Raw genomic sequence first — 17,739 nt, 5'->3', positions numbered from 1 at the left:
TAGAAACGACACCGTTTTTCACTCATTCTTTGGGGGGTGGGGGGGGGGTTGTCATATCGTGGCCATCTGAATGATATGGCGTAAAGGCATAAAAGCTTTTACTGACATAATCTGTGATCTGTTGCAAAAGCATTGCAGCCATTTCACAGCACCTTACAGACATTGGTGCAGGCCGTGGATGCTAAGTGTAGATTTTGCAATGTTCACAATCACAAACTCAAGCGAGGAATAGACAAGGCTTTCTCATGATGCGCAAACGGAACTTGAGACGTTTCGTCAGCAAACAGAAGTAGGCTAACGGGCAACCCAGACCGCATTCAAACGTCTGTAGGTCCAACCCGATAAAAATGTATGATCGGCCCAATAAGGCGATGAGGCTTAGATGAGGATGAGAAAATCTAGTTCAGACCTTTTAGGTAGCCTATACTGTTCAAATAATGCTGTTACGGGGGGGTACACCGGGCACATAACTGAAACGTTCCATTCTCGAGACGTAAAAACAATTTTAGAAGATTGGTGTATTTTTTTTTTTTTTACATACACACAGCATAGGCTATGCGTCAAGAACGGAATGCTTGAATGACATTTATTTTTCTTTATTGCATTTTGCATTTCACATTATCCATTAAGTCAACATTGTCTTTGTAGCCTAATCCCTTAGGTGAAAATACAGGATAATTTTAATTTAGCAAGTGACTATAGAACTTCAAAAAGTCATACCACTTGTTTTTCCATTTCACTTTCAAAACAGAACAATGAATGAACGTACACGGACCGAATTTAACATAGTGGTGTGTATAATTATGCACCCTGTATTTTAAGGAAGAACATTTGTTTATTTACAATATATAAAGGTTGGATTTTTCTTCATTCTTTTAATTAAGGCATTAAGATCAATTTCCAAAAGATGATTTCTGTCAACTTCAGCATGGGTGTGTAAACGTATTCTCACAACTGTATGTTGGCATGGCATGGGGGAAAGATGTATTTCTTCACAAAAGAAATATTGAATAGTAATGGATTGAAAATAGGTAATAATAGACCAGACTTGATAGAATAGAAAATGGACAACATATCCACATCAGTCCCTATCAATACAAGTGTTTTTCATAGATCAGGGGCCGTATTCACAAAGCCTTTTATCTTACCACTAGGAGTACTCTTAAATCGCACTAAAAGATTTTAGCTAGGAGTTTTCTCTTAAAAGTTATTCACAAAGCCTTTCAGACCTACTCTTAGTAAGGAAAAATGACAACTCCTAAACTAAGAGTGAGTCTTCATTGCTATGGATGACGTCATTACTCATGCACAAGCTTGACTGAAGTGGCCACCTTGATTGGCTGATGATTGTAACGCGGGAATGATTCCAAACACCTCCCTTACGATGATGAGTGACAGGTGACAGGTCTGAGAATGCGTGCGCTACAGTGCGAAGGACGGAAGATGATGAATAACTGAATAAAAAGGCCTAGCCTAAATGAATAAAGAGCAGGCTAAGGCAAAACCAATAGCCTAGTAGCCTAGCCTAATGAAACATATGGATTGATGCAGTATCTTTGCAACATTATTAAATTAATCTGTCACCATATGCTATGCCTACGTTTGCAAAGAGGAGAACATTTTAATTTGATCCACAATGAGACATTACATTTAATAAGTAGTTTTGGTTGTTGGTGGTGTTATTGCATCCCTAAGTAATGCCTACAATGCAAAATTGTTCCCTCGCGATTGGAAGCTCCTGTAGCCGCATAGGATTTCAAAACATTGCGACGCGAAATGCCACAAAAAGCGGTTTGTGAATAGGTCTTAGTGAGTTAAGAGTCCTCTCGACTTCTTTTAAGCTGTCCCAGACTTAGGTGCTACTTTTAGGTCTAAAATGCTTCGTGAATTACTTTTAGTGAAAAAAAATTAGGAGTCCTAAAGTTAGGAGTGACACGCCCATTATTTTTAGGAGTTGCTCCTACATTTGTTAGTTAGGAGCTACTTTTAGCCTTAAAATTCTTTGTGAATACGGCCCCAGGATACAGATTGTCAAAAGTTATATTGAGCTCCTGTAAAAGATTCAGTTTGCATTTAAGGTTTTAACCTGGTGTCCACTGATATCTCATTTTCAGAACCAAAAGGACAAGTCATTGCTACCGCATCACTTACCGTCATATGGAGAGGACTTTATCACAGAAGGAGGTGCGGATTGTCCACCAGGCTATTGAACAGGCTGTCGAACAACAACTGGGGGGTGAAGGGAGGTACTGACACTCTCCACCCCATGAGGACATTTTGATAATTCAACAACTTATTGCATTGTTTTTGAAAGATTTATTTTATTTTATTTTTAAAATTATTGGAATTATAGATGCACTTAACTCCCTGCTCTCTGTCAAGCCCTGAAACTGTTGCAGTTCTCTTAATTGATATGTGATATATGCAGATCTTCATCAAGGAGAGCCTTTTGCTACTAGAGAAAGATAATGGTGCTGAGGGTGCCTCTGAGCTAGGAAAACTAGTTTTGCTATGTAGCAAATTGAACTCACATTCGACAGGCTGAAATAAAGTACATAATTTACTATTGTGTCTGTGTTTATATAAATGAATGTTCAATTTGATGGTCTTTGTATTTAGCATTTGGGTCATTTCATGTGAAAACAGCCAATATCGGGGTATTATGTACATGGTACCTCTCAGATTTTGCTGAAAAGCTGTGAAAATATGCCTTACAGTATGTTACCAAACGAGGGAATCTGAAGTTTCAGGTCAATATCTCAAACGGTTTGCCCGTATGCCCATTTGAATTTCCTCTCGGGTGCCACGGCCCTAATTGACACATTGGAATTTCACATTTCATCTTTTGCCATTTTTGGAAGCCCATAACGTCTGTTCTAATAGTGGTAGAAGGCTGGAAACTGGTGTGGTAGTTCACTGTAGCCTGTACTACACAATTCCTTACTGTTTGGGTGAGAGGTGGGTCACCAAAGTCCTAAAAAATGTTGACTGCATGTGTGATTTTTCACTTTTTGGGTGGTCCTAGCACCACAATTAATGATCATATTTATTCTAAACAGGATTATTTGTTATATGTGGGAACCTTGCCCTTGCCAAAATGAATTTGAAGGGTATGGTATCACTGGTGGGGGTTTTATGGGGGTCCAAAATCCCTCTCCGGCAGAGGTGACTTTTTTGGAAACCCATATTTGGACCCCCAATTGACCATGTGGGCACTTGATGATCCTAATGGGATTTATACCAGATAAAGATACATATTTGTTCTTTCTTTTAATGAAATAAAACCTTTGACTATGAAGCTCCATAATATGAATTTTATTCTTCAATAGCCTTGAGCAAGGCACCTAACCCTTCACTGCTCCCCGAGCGCCGCTGAAGCAGGCAGCTCACTGCGTCGGGATTTGTGTGGGCTCCACCTCACTGTGTGTTCACTGTGTGCTGAATGTGTTTCACTAATTCACGGATTACTTATACTTAACCAACGTAACATATTTAGCTGAAGTTAGCAATGCAGATGAAGTTTAGCCTAGGCTACCTGTCGTGGAGAAATATGGCCAGCTCTGCGTCAAACTTGATATTCTTCGTTTGACGAAGACGTCGCCATCTCAGGAAGGCTCCTCCAATGTCCACTTAATTGGTTTCTTGTTTTAATTTTTGAAATTTGCCTGCCTCTTTTAGGCTACTCGTTCATGACTACAACCAGAGACTTTCTAATGAGGAGACACAGCACTCAAAAAATCCTCCATAGAAATGCATGGGGTTAGTTTGTAACGCCAATATGGCCATTGTCTACACATATCCCACCCCTCCTCGGAAAAACGTCGACATGTGAATACATTGAGCCAATCATATGGTGTGTTGTGAAGACATTGTGCCAATCATGTGTTGTGAACTCGCCGCTGGAGCAAGGTTGGTGTCGTGAGGCCTTGCGCACGCGCATTTTTGCCGAATAGGATGCCCGATGAGTGCCCAAAAAGCGTTGCAGCGTGGCCGCTGAGTGGAGGGACTTGCCTAAAAGGACTTTGCTACAACTGACAGCTGTTGACAGTTGGCCTTTGCTAATCTGGCAACCCAAATAGGAGAACGCGCCAGCCCATTATTAATACGCTATTCTAGAATTAAATCGTTCAAAACATAAACGACAATTCCAAGAGTTTCGCCCCGTAACTCTTTTTTTTTATGGGTTTTACGGGTTATAGTAATGTTGTCAAATAAGCCATTACTTCAATTCATTGTATTTCCTTACTCTCTGACGACATTTGGTGATAAATTGTAACCATTCCAAAAATTATTTTCTATTATTTCCTGAATACTGGTCCTTGAAAATGATATAAAAAATAATTAACAAATTTGAGGAGAACACACATCATTTTTTTCAAATATCTTCAAAATTCAACCCCCCAAAAAACGTTAACTAAATTTAGATAAACGTATTAAGTCAAGTCAAATCAAGTCGGCTTTATTGTCAATTTCTTTACATGCACTGGTCTTCTTACTTTCTTACTTTCCCATGCAGACATAGACATACTTTAAATACAGACATAGACATACTTTAGACATAGACATAGCCATAGACAATAAAAAATAAAAATATACAGACATACCACATACAGACATTAAAGTGCGAGACTGAAATATAGAACATATATCAAAATATAGAAATATAGAATATATATCAAAAAATAGAGGTAGTTGTGTGTATATTTACATAGTCCTAGCGTAACCTTCTGACAGAGTAGTAGTAGCAGCAGCATTGTGGCAGAGTGATAAATAACATTGATAACATTTACATGAAGTTTAAACTTGTGCTTGTGTGTACTGTATATTTACATTGATATGCAGTCATTTCAAGTATATCAGGCTTGCAACACGTTAGGCTGCGCAGTCACAGTGCAGTTCCACAGGGCGGTCCTGGGGAGGTGTTGGGGGGGGTTAGGGTATACAGGATCCTAGGTTCCTGGCTGGCTGGTGGGTGGGGGGCTGTCAGTGATGGGAGAGTGGGTAGAGTGTTCAGCATCCTGATTGCTTGGTGGATGAAGCTACCTGCAAGTCTGGTGGTGCGGGAGCGGAGGCTCCTGTACCTCTTTCCAGAGGGCAGGAGGCTGAACAGTTTGTGTGCAGGGTGGGTTGTGTCCTTGATAATCATTAGTGCTTTGCGGGTGAGGCGGATGGTGTAAATGTCCTGCAGGGAGGGGAGTGGTGCTCCAATGATCCTCTTAGCTGTGTTAACAATGCGCTGGAGGGTCTTCCTGTTCTGATCTGTGCAGCTTCCGCCCCACACTGTGATGCAGCTGGACACGATGCTCTCTATGGTCCCTCTGTAGAATGTCTCTGGAGGCGTGGCACTTGCCTTCTTCAATTTGCGCAAGAAGTAGAGGCGCTGCTGGGCTTTCTTCGCCAGTGATGCTGTGTTGGTGGTCCAGGAGAGGTCGTCGCTGATGTGCACCCCCAGGAATTTTGTGCTGCTCACTCTCTCCACAGCATCTCCGTCGATGGACAGTGGTGGCAGTTGTTTGTGGACTCTCTGAAAGTTGACAACAATCTCCTTGGTCTTGCTGATATTCAGCAGGAGGTTGCTGTCTTTGCACCATTTGGCCAGCAGGTCTACTTCTTCTCTGTAGTGAGCCTCATCGCCCTTAGTGATGAGGCCCACCAGTGTTGTGTCGTCCGCAAACTTCACCAGATGGTTGGAGCTGTGAGTGGTTGTACAGTCATGTGTTAGCAGTGTGAAGAGCAGGGGGCTGAGCACACACCCTTGCGGGGCCCCCGTGCTCAGGGTCAGAGTGCTTGACGTGTTGTTCCCGACACGTACTGCTTGTGGTCTCTGCAACAGGAAGTCAAGCAGCCAGTTGCAGAGTGAGGTGCTGAATCCTAGCTTGTCCAGTTTGCTGATGAGTTGTTGTGGTATTATGGTATTGAATGCTGAACTGAAGTCTATGAACAGCATTCTCACATATGAGTCTTTATTGTCCAAGTGGGTGATCCAAGTGGGATCCTCCGTGGATCGTTTGGCTCGGTATGCAAACTGGAAGGGGTCCAGGGTGGGGGGTAGGGTGGCTTTGATGTGTGACATGACTAGCCGTTCGAAGCACTTCATGATTATGGGCGTGAGTGCTACAGGACGGTAGTCATTGAAGCATGATGGTGATGATTTCTTTGGCACGGGGATGATGGTGGCAGCTTTGAAAAGTGATGGGATGACTGCTTGCTCCAGAGAAGTGTTGAAAATGTCTGTAAAAACATCCTTCAGCTCTTCTGCACAGTCCTTCAACACAATTAATACCTACACATTGCTAATGACGTTAAGTGTGATGGGGCCTGACCCTTTAGATTGTCTTTCTGGAAAAAAAAACAAGTAAAAAAGTTTAAAAACAAATAATTTAATGAAGAGAATTACCCTAGATCAATGTCAGCATCACCTTGGTGAAATTATATCACAGCCTTTGAGTCGTAACTTTAAAAGTGCACTGCACATTTTTTATATAATGTTTTATGTACAGTAAATGTGACGTAGCATGAAGTTACCATTTATTTATAGAATTTAATTTCATGTTTTTAATTTATTGTTATGAACGATAACTTAAAGTTGTATTTAAAGTTTTTTTTTTTTTTTTTTTTTTTTTAAACATCAGTCTCTATCACTACAAAACTGTGAAAGACATACTGTAGCTCAAATTTGGCTGGGGGCAGTCCAGTTTTCAGGGTTTGTAATTTTCAAAAGTGAAACTTTTGACACACATGAACATATACAAATACTCAGTGTAATACTCAGTGTAATGTCTCAACTCCAAACTACAATTAATTCAGTTCAAAATGCATCTTGTGTGTCATTAACTAATCGTACACAAATACATTCACACAAATACAGAAAAAACTAATAAACACTCCTTTACAGACACACACACAGAAAGCTGTTGAATGGATTTTATTTTGTCACACGCTGTTCTACAGCAACTGCAAAACTCAGAAAATGCTTCACTAATACATACACAACACACAACATTCAAGTATTATGTTTAACATCACAGTTACAAAGTAACAAACAATCCACAAATCAAACTTCCCTGGACATTTGTCTTCCAAGAGTTTCTCTTCTTCTCGTCCTTTCAAACACATCTGCACTCTGTGGCAACTGTCTTCCTCTTCTCACCTGTCTGGTCAATCAGCTAAATGATAAACACCTGTATGTTGTGGTTGCCCTAAGCTTCATGGAATTTTCTTGAGGCACATCCTCATATCTAATCTCAAACTGCACTGTAGCTCATTTGGTAAGTCAAGTGGATTGCAATTAGGTCTTAGGTTCAAACCTCACCTGACACACACCTTTTTTCATTTTTAAACTTTGCTGAAAGTTCAAATTCTCAAAGTTTCTATGATGGACCATGTGTAAGATACATTGAATTGTGCAGAAATGGCTATTTTGATCATCTATACCAATGCTATTTTTATATCTCCACTCCATGCACACTGTACTCTGGGAAATGTAGTGTAAGTCACATGTATAAGTATATAAGTATATGTACTCTTTTTGATGAGGGAAATTTGGTCTCTGCATTTATCCCAATCCGTGAATTAGTGAAACACAGTAAGCTGCCTGCTACAGAGGCAGTGAGGGGTTAGGTGCCTTGCTCAAGGGCACTTCAGTCGTTCCTAGGTCGGGGATCGAATCAGCAACCCTCCGGTTACAAGCCCGAAGCCCTAACTAGTAGGCCACAACTGCCCAAACATGCCCCATTTTGTGACCTCTGTGATCTTCTATGGACATCTGTCATCCCTCACACACACATACACACAAACAGTATCACATGTATCACATTACAGAATGTGGTTCTTAAGTTAGATGTCCTGAGTTCAGGTCCTGCCTATGGAAAGACATTTTGAAGTCCCCAGTTCTACTTGTCTTAATATTGCTTTGGCTTCATGCTTAGGCAGGGACCTCAAATATCCTGCACTGCAGGCACCTGCAGTTTCCTGTTGAGCCTGTCAAATACTTCAGCCATTTCCCTCCAGAGGTCACTTTAGTCAAGCTGCCAACTTGCATCCACAATTGCAGAGTTGTGGCAAAGTAGCTCTCCTGGTAAGTGACTTGTATGGCCATGCTGAGGTTGGTGGTTTAAGTCCCACCTGTGACAATGGGTTCTCTCTCAATGTAGCTGCCACAGCAGGTTAAAGTCACAAATACTGTAAATCCCAAGTTCTTTAAAAAGTATTGAGGGATCCACTGCTTGGACCCCAATCGTCGCTGCTCTGCAGCTATATTTATCATTATTATTATTATAATAATAGTGTGTCTTATTGCCTAATATCGCGTCTGGAAGAGATATTTTAAGCTGCCTGGTGGGAAACTGTATTTAGTGATAGCAGCCCTTCTGTGTTAGTTTTGCAAATTTAGGGCATGTATTTTTAGAAACTGGTGCATCACACTCCTTTCAAGATTTGCATACCTTAAAGGCCGTGTTGCAGGGTTCATTTTCCAACGAATTTGTACAATTTGCTTGTTGGTAATAAACATTTAAACTGTTATCCATTTTATTTGATGTTGTTGGGTATCACAAAACGGAATATAATACGAAAAAGCAGGTACTATTTCACAGCGGTTTGAAGTGATTCTCCTTTCCCCCACAATGCATTGTGTCACCTTGGGGAGGCTACAGACCAAAGCCCACCTTGAGACCCTTGAGATTAACGAGAGAGGAGTAAAGAGAGACGAGCAAAGGGAGTGTTCAACAGTAGATAGCGCAGATTATAGATATATAGACAGGTAGATAGATAGCTAGATAGATCATGTCATCTGCTGGTCGCGGGGTGAGCTCGACCAGCGGCCAAAACGCACTCGCTTCCCTAGTTACAGCAGCTCTCCACCGCAGTTTCCATCGGGACGGCACAGCCCACACAAGCACCTGCCAAACTGCGACTTATTATCTCCCTCTTTGGTAAGCCGTACCCTGACGATGTCAATGACAATCAATCACGAGGAGTAGATATCGAAAATATTCATGCTGAAGCAAGGCCGTAGTCATGATGTCAACATTGGGGGGGACCAAATCTTTGGGGACCCCCAAACAGAATTTCAATACATTTCCTGCCATGGACAAATATTATTTGATTAAAAATCACAAACAAGTCATTAGTTAATTCAATCAATTAGGGTATTCCAAACTTTTGACGGACATGGGCATGAATGGATTATGAACCCCTGGGTACATTATGCAAAAAGTCCTCCCAGCCAAGATAGGGGGGTCTGGGGGCATGGTCCCCCGGAAGATTTTTTTTTTTTAAATTACCCTTTAAATGATGACTTCTGGTGATTTTTGTGGAAAGAGAAGAGAAGGGTGGAGAAGAAGCAACTTCACACAAAGGCTTGGGCTTCAGTGCGCCCTGAGCTCTTGGGCCCAGTAGGCCCATTCAGTAATCCATCCCTGGACATAGACCTGTGTTATGACTCCATTTGTCTCCAAAATGTATTGTACATTATAACATTATAATGTACTCTATAAACTAGAGTATCTTTGTTAACCTCTATATTACACAGTATACAATGTCTCTTTGACTAATTACTTACACCTGAGTATTTTAAAAACTAAGTTCTACGTTTTGCCTGCATCGATGCGCGATTGAGTGCACACCTAAATGTACAGTAACATGCAAGATGCAACAGCCATTACTAAGAGGCCTATAAACAGGTTAATTTCTGACATTACTACTAGCATATGAATGCATTATTTATGTCGTAAGACGTGAAAGAAATGACTGACACGGGCACACACAAATTCATCATTTAAACTAAAAGTGCACTAAGTTTCACTTTCGCCATCATTGCGAGAAAATAGGCTACAGTATGGAAAATGCTTCAAAGTTCCCTTCGAGTCTGATCGGGTCCAAAAATGAATGGGATTTCCTTAGCCTGTGCTACACCTTTCCAACAAGTTTTGTGAGAATTGTAGGCCTACCGGTAGCTTTTGCGACATTGTTGACAGGCCTACCGCACTGCAGTATGTGCAGTAAATGGAAGCCTTTGATAGCGCACGCCACTAACGAAAAACGCAAAACCGTCAGGACAAACCATTCAGTGTAGGCTACTCTCTCTTGAACCATCACTAGGTTAACTCATGCATTAGGCTACTTACGTTTGATGACATTTCAGACGATGGTGCTTGTTGGTTTCCTGTAGTATAGCGTTTTCTTTATTTATTTTTCTATGTCAGTATATTGGGGGGGGGGACATTTTGGTCATATCTGAATAATGTCTATGGTGACTACGGCCCTGTGCTGAAGACACGACCAGCCTAATAGTCCGGTGGACAGCCTATAGAGCCCCATTGTGGACCCGGAAATGTTGAGTACACCAAAGTTTTATGATGGAAATATATAGTATGGGTTCTCAGCATGCAGAAACTGCCGGATGCTAATTTGCATATGTTGGGCAATTTGCAATTTTGATTACAATATAATATATATGTATTATTTTATATCCTGATATTAAAAGAGAGAGTACTGAATGTCTGATATTTTTGACAGCACACTTTATGCAGATTAGCCTATAGCTTAGGCCTACTACTTCTATTACAACTCTACCACATTCAGCTGTCTGGTTGAAGCCTGGAAATATTGTACACAAAGAAGCATAGTTGGCTAGCTTATCATAGTCTACTGATTTGACTGTTAAGTTTCCTCATGTGTGTTTAAGGTAATACTCTTCTCGTAGGGACAAGCCCTTTTGGGAAACATTGGTATTGAGATGATCACTCAACTTGAATGCAAGAGCTTTAACAAATATGTGCAGCATGCTAATGATGCTAAGCAGATTTAATAGTGTAATGATTGATGAGATCAAAAGCTTTATTAAAGGTCGGGAGCAGGGACATCGGCACAGAACATAGCACACGCCAGGGAAGTCAAGAACACTGCACCTTTACACACATAGGGTTGACGAGCCGCACCATACAGGCACAAGCACACATAATAACAACCCCAAAGTTCTCCCAGAATCCCCAGCTCGAAACATTGTGGGAATCTCAAGCACAGTCCAGCACGCTGACGTTACACAGCTCCCCCAACAACCCATTGCCGTCCTCGGCACATTCAGTCCAGCAAAGTCTCTGGCACTACCACACATCAGGTGGGGTGCACACACCGCAAGAGCCCTACTCACCCAGGGGAACCACAACCACCAGCAGCCCAATGCGGGTAGTGCTGGCAGTCACCTGGCCTGTCGCCGCTCGTCCCCAGCTCCCTTCAGAGAACACCCTCAGGTCCCACTTTCGCAGTGTGCACCACCACAACGTTCCTTCAACACCTACAGTAGCGGGGCCTAGCCTCCACTGGCACAGACTCCCCACCACTGAACACCATAACTGGCACCGCACCTCCAACGCTCTGCTCCGTCGTCTCGCCAGTCGAGGCAGCAGACTCCAGATCCATCGTTAGCGACCACGCCATGCACTCGGGCTACAGCTACCGACGTTGGCGTCCCTCCTCTGCTGCCTCGTCGCATAGCGGTCCTCCGCTGCTCCCGGCCGCTCCACTCCGCCACGGTTGCGCCAAGGCCTAGACCTTCTCTCTGGCTCGTGCCATCGGATTTCACACAACAAAAGTTTTTTCCCCTTTTTTTTCTAAAGAGCGACGGCGAACAGGCCAACAAGAACAGGCACCCGCACAGCATGGTGCCTCCCACACGCACCCAAAGGCTTAGAGTTCCGTTTTTCAGAGGGCCCTTCCGCCGAGCTGCCCAACCGTCGTGTTCTCAAATGGCTCCGCCAACCGCCCATCCTCAAGGCACCACCTCCTTGCCGCTTCCACCTCTGCTCTGCTCAAGAGACAGGGCCACCGCCAACTCCGACCTAAAGCTGCCTGGCGGGGCCAGGGGCTCAAGGTCTTCTCACGGTGAAGTCAGCCCAGGTCGGCGGCCACCATCTCATCTTCCAAGGCCGCCTCTCCCGGGTCGCAAGAAGCCCTTCTCCGGCCAGTGTCCACTGCATTGAGATCCTCTTCAGGCTAGCACTCCTTCCCTTATTCAGGCCCAGGCGACGGCTGGTCTCCTCCCGTGGCTTCTACTGAAGGCCTCTGTAAGCTTCTTAGTACCCCTTACAAGGGCTCTTTTCGGATCCTTTTGCTTGGGCATCCACCTAGCGGTGAGCATGGACGGATTATGAACTTGCCCAGATATATTAATGGCCCCCCACTAATTGTCGCATGTGGAAGGGGGGTTTGGGGGTCCTTCCTCAGAAATGTTTTCATTTGTTTGATGTGATTTCCTGTATACTGGTGCATTTTGGCGATGGACTAAATTCAATCAGATTCATACACCATACATCCTGATATTATATATATATATTGAGGCAATGATATATATATATATTGAGGCAATGATTTAATGCAAAGGCTTGGGCTTCAGGGCCCCCTGGGCCCGGTAGGCCCGTGCAGTAATCCATCCCTGGCGGTGAGGCCTCCCACTCCCGGCTCCTCCAGCACTGAAGACACTGTCTCCTACAGCACGCAACTTACTCCTCCATGGAAAACGTGCCCATCTACAGGTGCTGCTTTGGAAAGCAGCAGACTGCCCTGATCCACCGGATGTGGATATCACCGCGTTTGGATGGAGTAAGAAGACAGGTGTGAAGAAAGGAGAGGAACTCGCTCATCCTCGATTCAAGTCCTGTTGCTCCTGCTGATTTGTTAGATGTTATCAGCAGTAACTGCAAAGCTGGGTTAAAACTGTGTATATATGGAATCAGAACAACGCCATAAAGATTGTGTGTCCGTGAAAAGATATTCACATGTGTAATAGAGTTTTGTCTTCGAAAATATGATTTGCACAAGTGTAGAACCGTTTTGTAACTGTGGAATTAATTTGTCTGTGTGCAAAAAAAATGGGTACCTGCAGAAATATTTTGTGCACTTGTGAAAAACATTTGTCCACAGGGATTTAGTTTGAATGTGTGTGGAACAGCTTTATAGCTACAGGCATGGGAGAAGTGCGACATCTATCTTTCGTGTGCAAACTGGATCTACGAAGCTACAAAACTTTTTTACAGACACGAATTTTGGCAGTGTTTTGTCGTTGTTTCTGAAGAGCCAATCGGCAAATTTTGGCACTGTCTTGACAGTTTCTGCAGAGCCAATCAACACATTGCATCGCCTACTGACTAGCCAATCAGGGGACGTCCTGCGTCACAGCTCTCGACCAGGGTCGGCAGCAAAGATTCTAGAACAGAGCTAGCCAACTTAGGTCGTAAATCTAACAAGTTATGCCTTTTACAACAAGGTTTTTAATGGAACTGTGGTGTTTAATTTCCATAGTCTTTGTTTAGTAAACGCATAAAACCGTCAGTTTTTTTTGCTAAGCAAGAAGAATCAAGAATTACGATCTTTGCGTTTGTTTATCGTAACCTAGCAACCGAGGCTTTAAGTGTTAAAAATTATTGCAGTTTCAGTAGGCCTACAAGATGTGCTATAGCTTTGATCTAAGGATCCTTTGGTTCAAGTCCAGCATCAATCATTCTGCCCATGTTAGTTTTGCACTGGATATTTACATGCCAGCACAAAAGGTTGTAAAAGTAGCCAAATAAGAGTTTGTTAGTGTGTGTCTACAGCAGGGGTACTCAACTGGCGGATCTCGGTCCGGGGGCGGACCCAAATGCAATGTCGTCCGGACCGAGACCAAAGCTGTATTTAATAAAGATTATTAGCCTATTATTATTATTAGGCTATTCATTATACTTTCAAAGTGTTTCAGGCGTAATTATTTGTCACATGATATTTCTAGTTGTAGTCTTTTCCCACGATCTCAAAACAAGGTTGCTTATCATCACTATGGCAACTAGTGATGGGAATTACGGCACATCTTAAAGAGCCAGTTCATTTGGCTCAGCTCAGCAATGAGAGCCGGCTCTTTCGGCTCTCAAACGGCTCTCTCTAAAAAATAATAATAACCTGTTGAATAAAGGATAATTAAATTGATTTGGGCTACTACACTTTAATTGAAATCATTACAATAATTAAACACTTCATTGGATGCTGTGAAAACATGTATTTATTAATTAATTTATGTATGTAATGCTTAGGCTATAAAAACATTAATTAACAGTAACAGATAATATAAAACAGATAGCCTACAGTAAAAAAGTCATTAAGTAACAGTAACAGATAGCATAAAACAGATTTTTTTTAAAGAATTGCAATTGGTGCACCCCATTTTAAGTAGTTTGGTATATATATATATATATATATATATATATATATATATATTATTTATTTTCCCTTCTCCTTTTCTTAATTTAGCTATTGTTGGACTTCAATAATGATACTTTGACCGTGAATCATAATCGCAATTACTTTTGTTTTATTTTTTCTCAACATTTACAAAAGAACATTGCCTGCTGGGAAATCTGTTTGTTCAGTCATTTTTTAGCTCATCAATTCTGATTGTTGACTACTAAGTGCTAGGCATAGTGTTCCTTCCTGAAGGACTGTCCCAGCTAACCTATTTAAGCCTTCAGCAGCGTGGTGCTCAAAAAATAATAGAAGATAGGGAACTGGTTGTGCGCAAGTCCAATTTGCTTAAATTGAATCTATTTTTAAAAATGGCTCGTCAAGAGTTACTGCCTAGCGTTAGCAATTTCAACGATACCGGTCATAGAAATAAACGGTGACCCGGAGAAGTTAGCCTAGGCCTACACCTGGAGGCTCGGAATGTTTGGGTGGATTACCATAGCCTTCTCTCCAACGAGAATGACATTTTCTTTTTCAACTCTATTCTTAACGTGTTTGCTGAGCTGAAAGTTAACTTCTGAACTGGTGAGTAGCCTATGTGTTTATTTTATTATTTCAACTAATTGTTTATCAGGTTGTGGTTCAATGGCCACTGTGCCAGGAGAATAGGCTACTAGCCTAGCCTATTCATCTGCTATGTTTACTTTTTGATTTGGCCATCGTTTTGCTGTTGCTGTAAATAAATTTGTTGGTCCAGATTAATGGATTATCTGCGTTACGTTTTTGAGTGTAGGAGTGCACGTTTACTGTTCGTGGATCTAGTAATGATGTGCGTAGCCACAGGCGGGCCTGGACGGGCCTATGCCCGTCTACTTGTCAGTCTTGCCCGTCCAATTAGAGGGCTTTCCGTCGTTTACGCTCACCATCTAAAAAAGACGCGCAAATCAACACTGCGCTGGGAGCTCAGGAATCAGCGAACAGCTGCAGCTCCGTTTAATTGTCAGGTGTGATGAAATGCGTTCATATTCCACTTTTTATGTGATAAACGTTGCATGCCTATGGAAAGGTTTTGTGGTAAGATTGCCCAATGGTCAAGCTGTTGCTTCAATTTGTGTTTTAGTTTAGCCTATGCGACGCACCGATGCTGGGTTCATCAGTCTTGCGCAAGTTTAAAATGTTTAGCCGACTATTTGTCATTTTCGTATAAGTTCCACTTTTCATGTCATGAATAACATGCATATGATAAGGCTTTGCAGTTGTCCAATATGGTCAATCTATTGTCTCAATTGTGTTTCGTGACGCGCAGAAGCTACACATTCATACACTTGAATGTGTCATGTTTAAACGTGCTAGGCCTATATAAATAAATCTGATTGATTGATTGATTGAATTTGATTTTAAAAATACCAGATTATTGTTTAAAAATTACAGAGTGAGGATGTTCTGGGATATCCCACTAATGTCTCTCGAACAAACAGAAACAAATACATAATTCCATAAATAAATCGTCTACTGTACCTGTCCGCACTGATCTCCACAGTCACCTGGTCGAAGGGCTCAAGAACAGCACAGGCCTCTTTTATCTCCAGCCATTCTTCTTGGGTCAGTAGCTCAATGTTTGAATTCATGATAGCCAGTGTCGATACGATGGCGTCTTTTGACTCCACTGCCCTTTTCAACATATGGAAAGTGGAGTTCCATCAGGTGACGCAGTCCTGCTTGGGCCGAAGGACAGGCACCCCCATCTGCTTCTGGGTTGACTTCAGTCTCTCCGCGGCCACAGCGCTTTTGTGAAAGAACTCCACTATTGCCTTTAACTTATCAGTGGTGGACTTCATCACCTTTAGGCTATCTCTTACTATTAAATTTATAGTGTGTGCAACACACGGAAGATGGCTCCACTTCAGAAGTCGGATTGCTTTTGTGATGTTTTCAGCATTATCGCTTGAACAGCAAACCACTTTTTTGTCAACCTCCCACTCTTTCGCCACTCTATTAAGTTCGTCTGCAAGGTTTTCGGCTGTGTGCCTTTCACTGAATTCAAAACACTCTAGAAGAGACGACACTGTTTTGTAATGTTCAATATAATGACAGGTTACAGACATAAATGAGGTGGTATTCCTTGAAGTCCAACAGTCAGTGGTCAGGCACACTGCTGTTGCATTTCTCACTCTGTCCTTCACTGCGCTGTGCTCTCTTTCATAGAGCCGTTGTACTGTTGAGTTGAAAAGCGTCTTCCTACTTGGGAGTACGTACATCGGATTGAGGGCATGCGTAAACTCAATGAAACCACGATCTTCTACTATAGAGAATGGTTGGAAATCAGTCGCGATCATTTTAGCTAACTTCTCATCTATTACATTTCAGATCATGTAGCCCCCAACGTGACGTTATCACCCAATTGACCGTTCGCAAAAGCCACGCCCCCTAGTTATTGTTACTATGTCCGTCAAACTCAGAATGGAGTTCAATGGTACAGTAGCTTAGCCTAACGAGCCAGACCCACATTAAAATGTAGGGTCTGGAAACTCACCGTTCGCAGTGCTCAGTCTGAGGGGCGGGATAATAAGTTGTCTTTCAAATTCCCTCTGCATGCAATAGGACAGCGGCAGCGCTATGAGTCCCATGTGTTTCCGGCTCTTTCTCTTTTAGAGAGCCACAATACACTTGGTTGAGTATTATATTTTTTAAAGTCACTTAATTGTTCTAAAAAGCCTTTCAAATGTGTCAATGACGTCATTCATTAGCACAATGCTACCGTGTTATGTGCAACAACAACCTAACCTGTAAGAAATCAAAAGGACATAAGTACTCGTTCATTCAACTTTTGATTCCAAAAATAATTCAGTGGAAATGCATTGATTCAGCTGCTTCCAGTAGCAGCAACTGGAATCCATGCATTTTCACGGAATTATTTTTGGAATCGGATCCCTTATCATACTTGTTCGTTCGTACTCGTCGCTCGACTTATCGTGACTAAATTCAAGATGCCGTTGAAAGGTAAAATTCCTTAAGGTATTGTCTGTATAAATCAGCTTGTAAATAAACTACCAGTGCTTTTTCAAAGTTCTCTATGTCTCCGTTTTAAATGTCAAGGCCCTCGGAAGTCTACCAATGAAGTATGAAGCTACTTTCAGCCTCGTAAATGGTGTAAAACAGTGATTTATTTGCATGGCTAGGCCGATGCCCGAGGCACCACAACGAAACACTGTGTTGGTAGCATTGGCTAACTAGCGCCAGATTTCTGAGTGCAGGGGACAAGCCGAGGTGAGCTATGAGACATACATTCACACTCGGTATCATGTTTCAACACACTTTAGGTCAAAATCACACCGGAATTATCCTTTAACATTAGTGCCATTTGATTTATATAGTCACAGCAAATGCAATTAAATGAAAAACATGACCTGTGCGGGTCAGTTGTAACACCTGTCTCTATGGCAAAATGAACTGATTTGATCGCGCATGCGTGAACATTCTGATTGCGAGTTATGGATTATGATTTTTGTGCCGCGATCACCCAATTAA

The 17,739-nt window shown here is 42.2% G+C and overlaps 1 protein-coding gene across 4 annotated transcripts in view; it reads left to right on the top strand.

Moving 5' to 3' along the window:
- fars2 (phenylalanyl-tRNA synthetase 2, mitochondrial) overlaps positions 1 to 17,739 on the top strand; it is an 86,416-nt gene that overhangs the window by 61,235 nt on the left and 7,442 nt on the right. For 3 of the 4 annotated variants that reach the window (XM_048266174.1, XM_048266176.1, XM_048266177.1), the window contains one exon: positions 2,115 to 2,246. In XM_048266174.1, coding sequence (XP_048122131.1) covers positions 2,115 to 2,246 — 132 coding nt within the window. Of the gene's footprint in view, positions 1 to 2,114; positions 2,565 to 17,739 lie in introns of those variants that run through there. The other variant, XM_048266175.1, reaches the window with a different exon arrangement.

This window comes from Alosa alosa, chromosome 16 (genome assembly GCF_017589495.1).
Source record: "Alosa alosa isolate M-15738 ecotype Scorff River chromosome 16, AALO_Geno_1.1, whole genome shotgun sequence".
Taxonomy (NCBI): Eukaryota; Metazoa; Chordata; class Actinopteri; order Clupeiformes; family Clupeidae; genus Alosa; species Alosa alosa.
The sequence above is the reverse complement of the archived record's forward strand: the minus strand, read 5'-3'. Positions and strand labels throughout refer to the sequence as shown.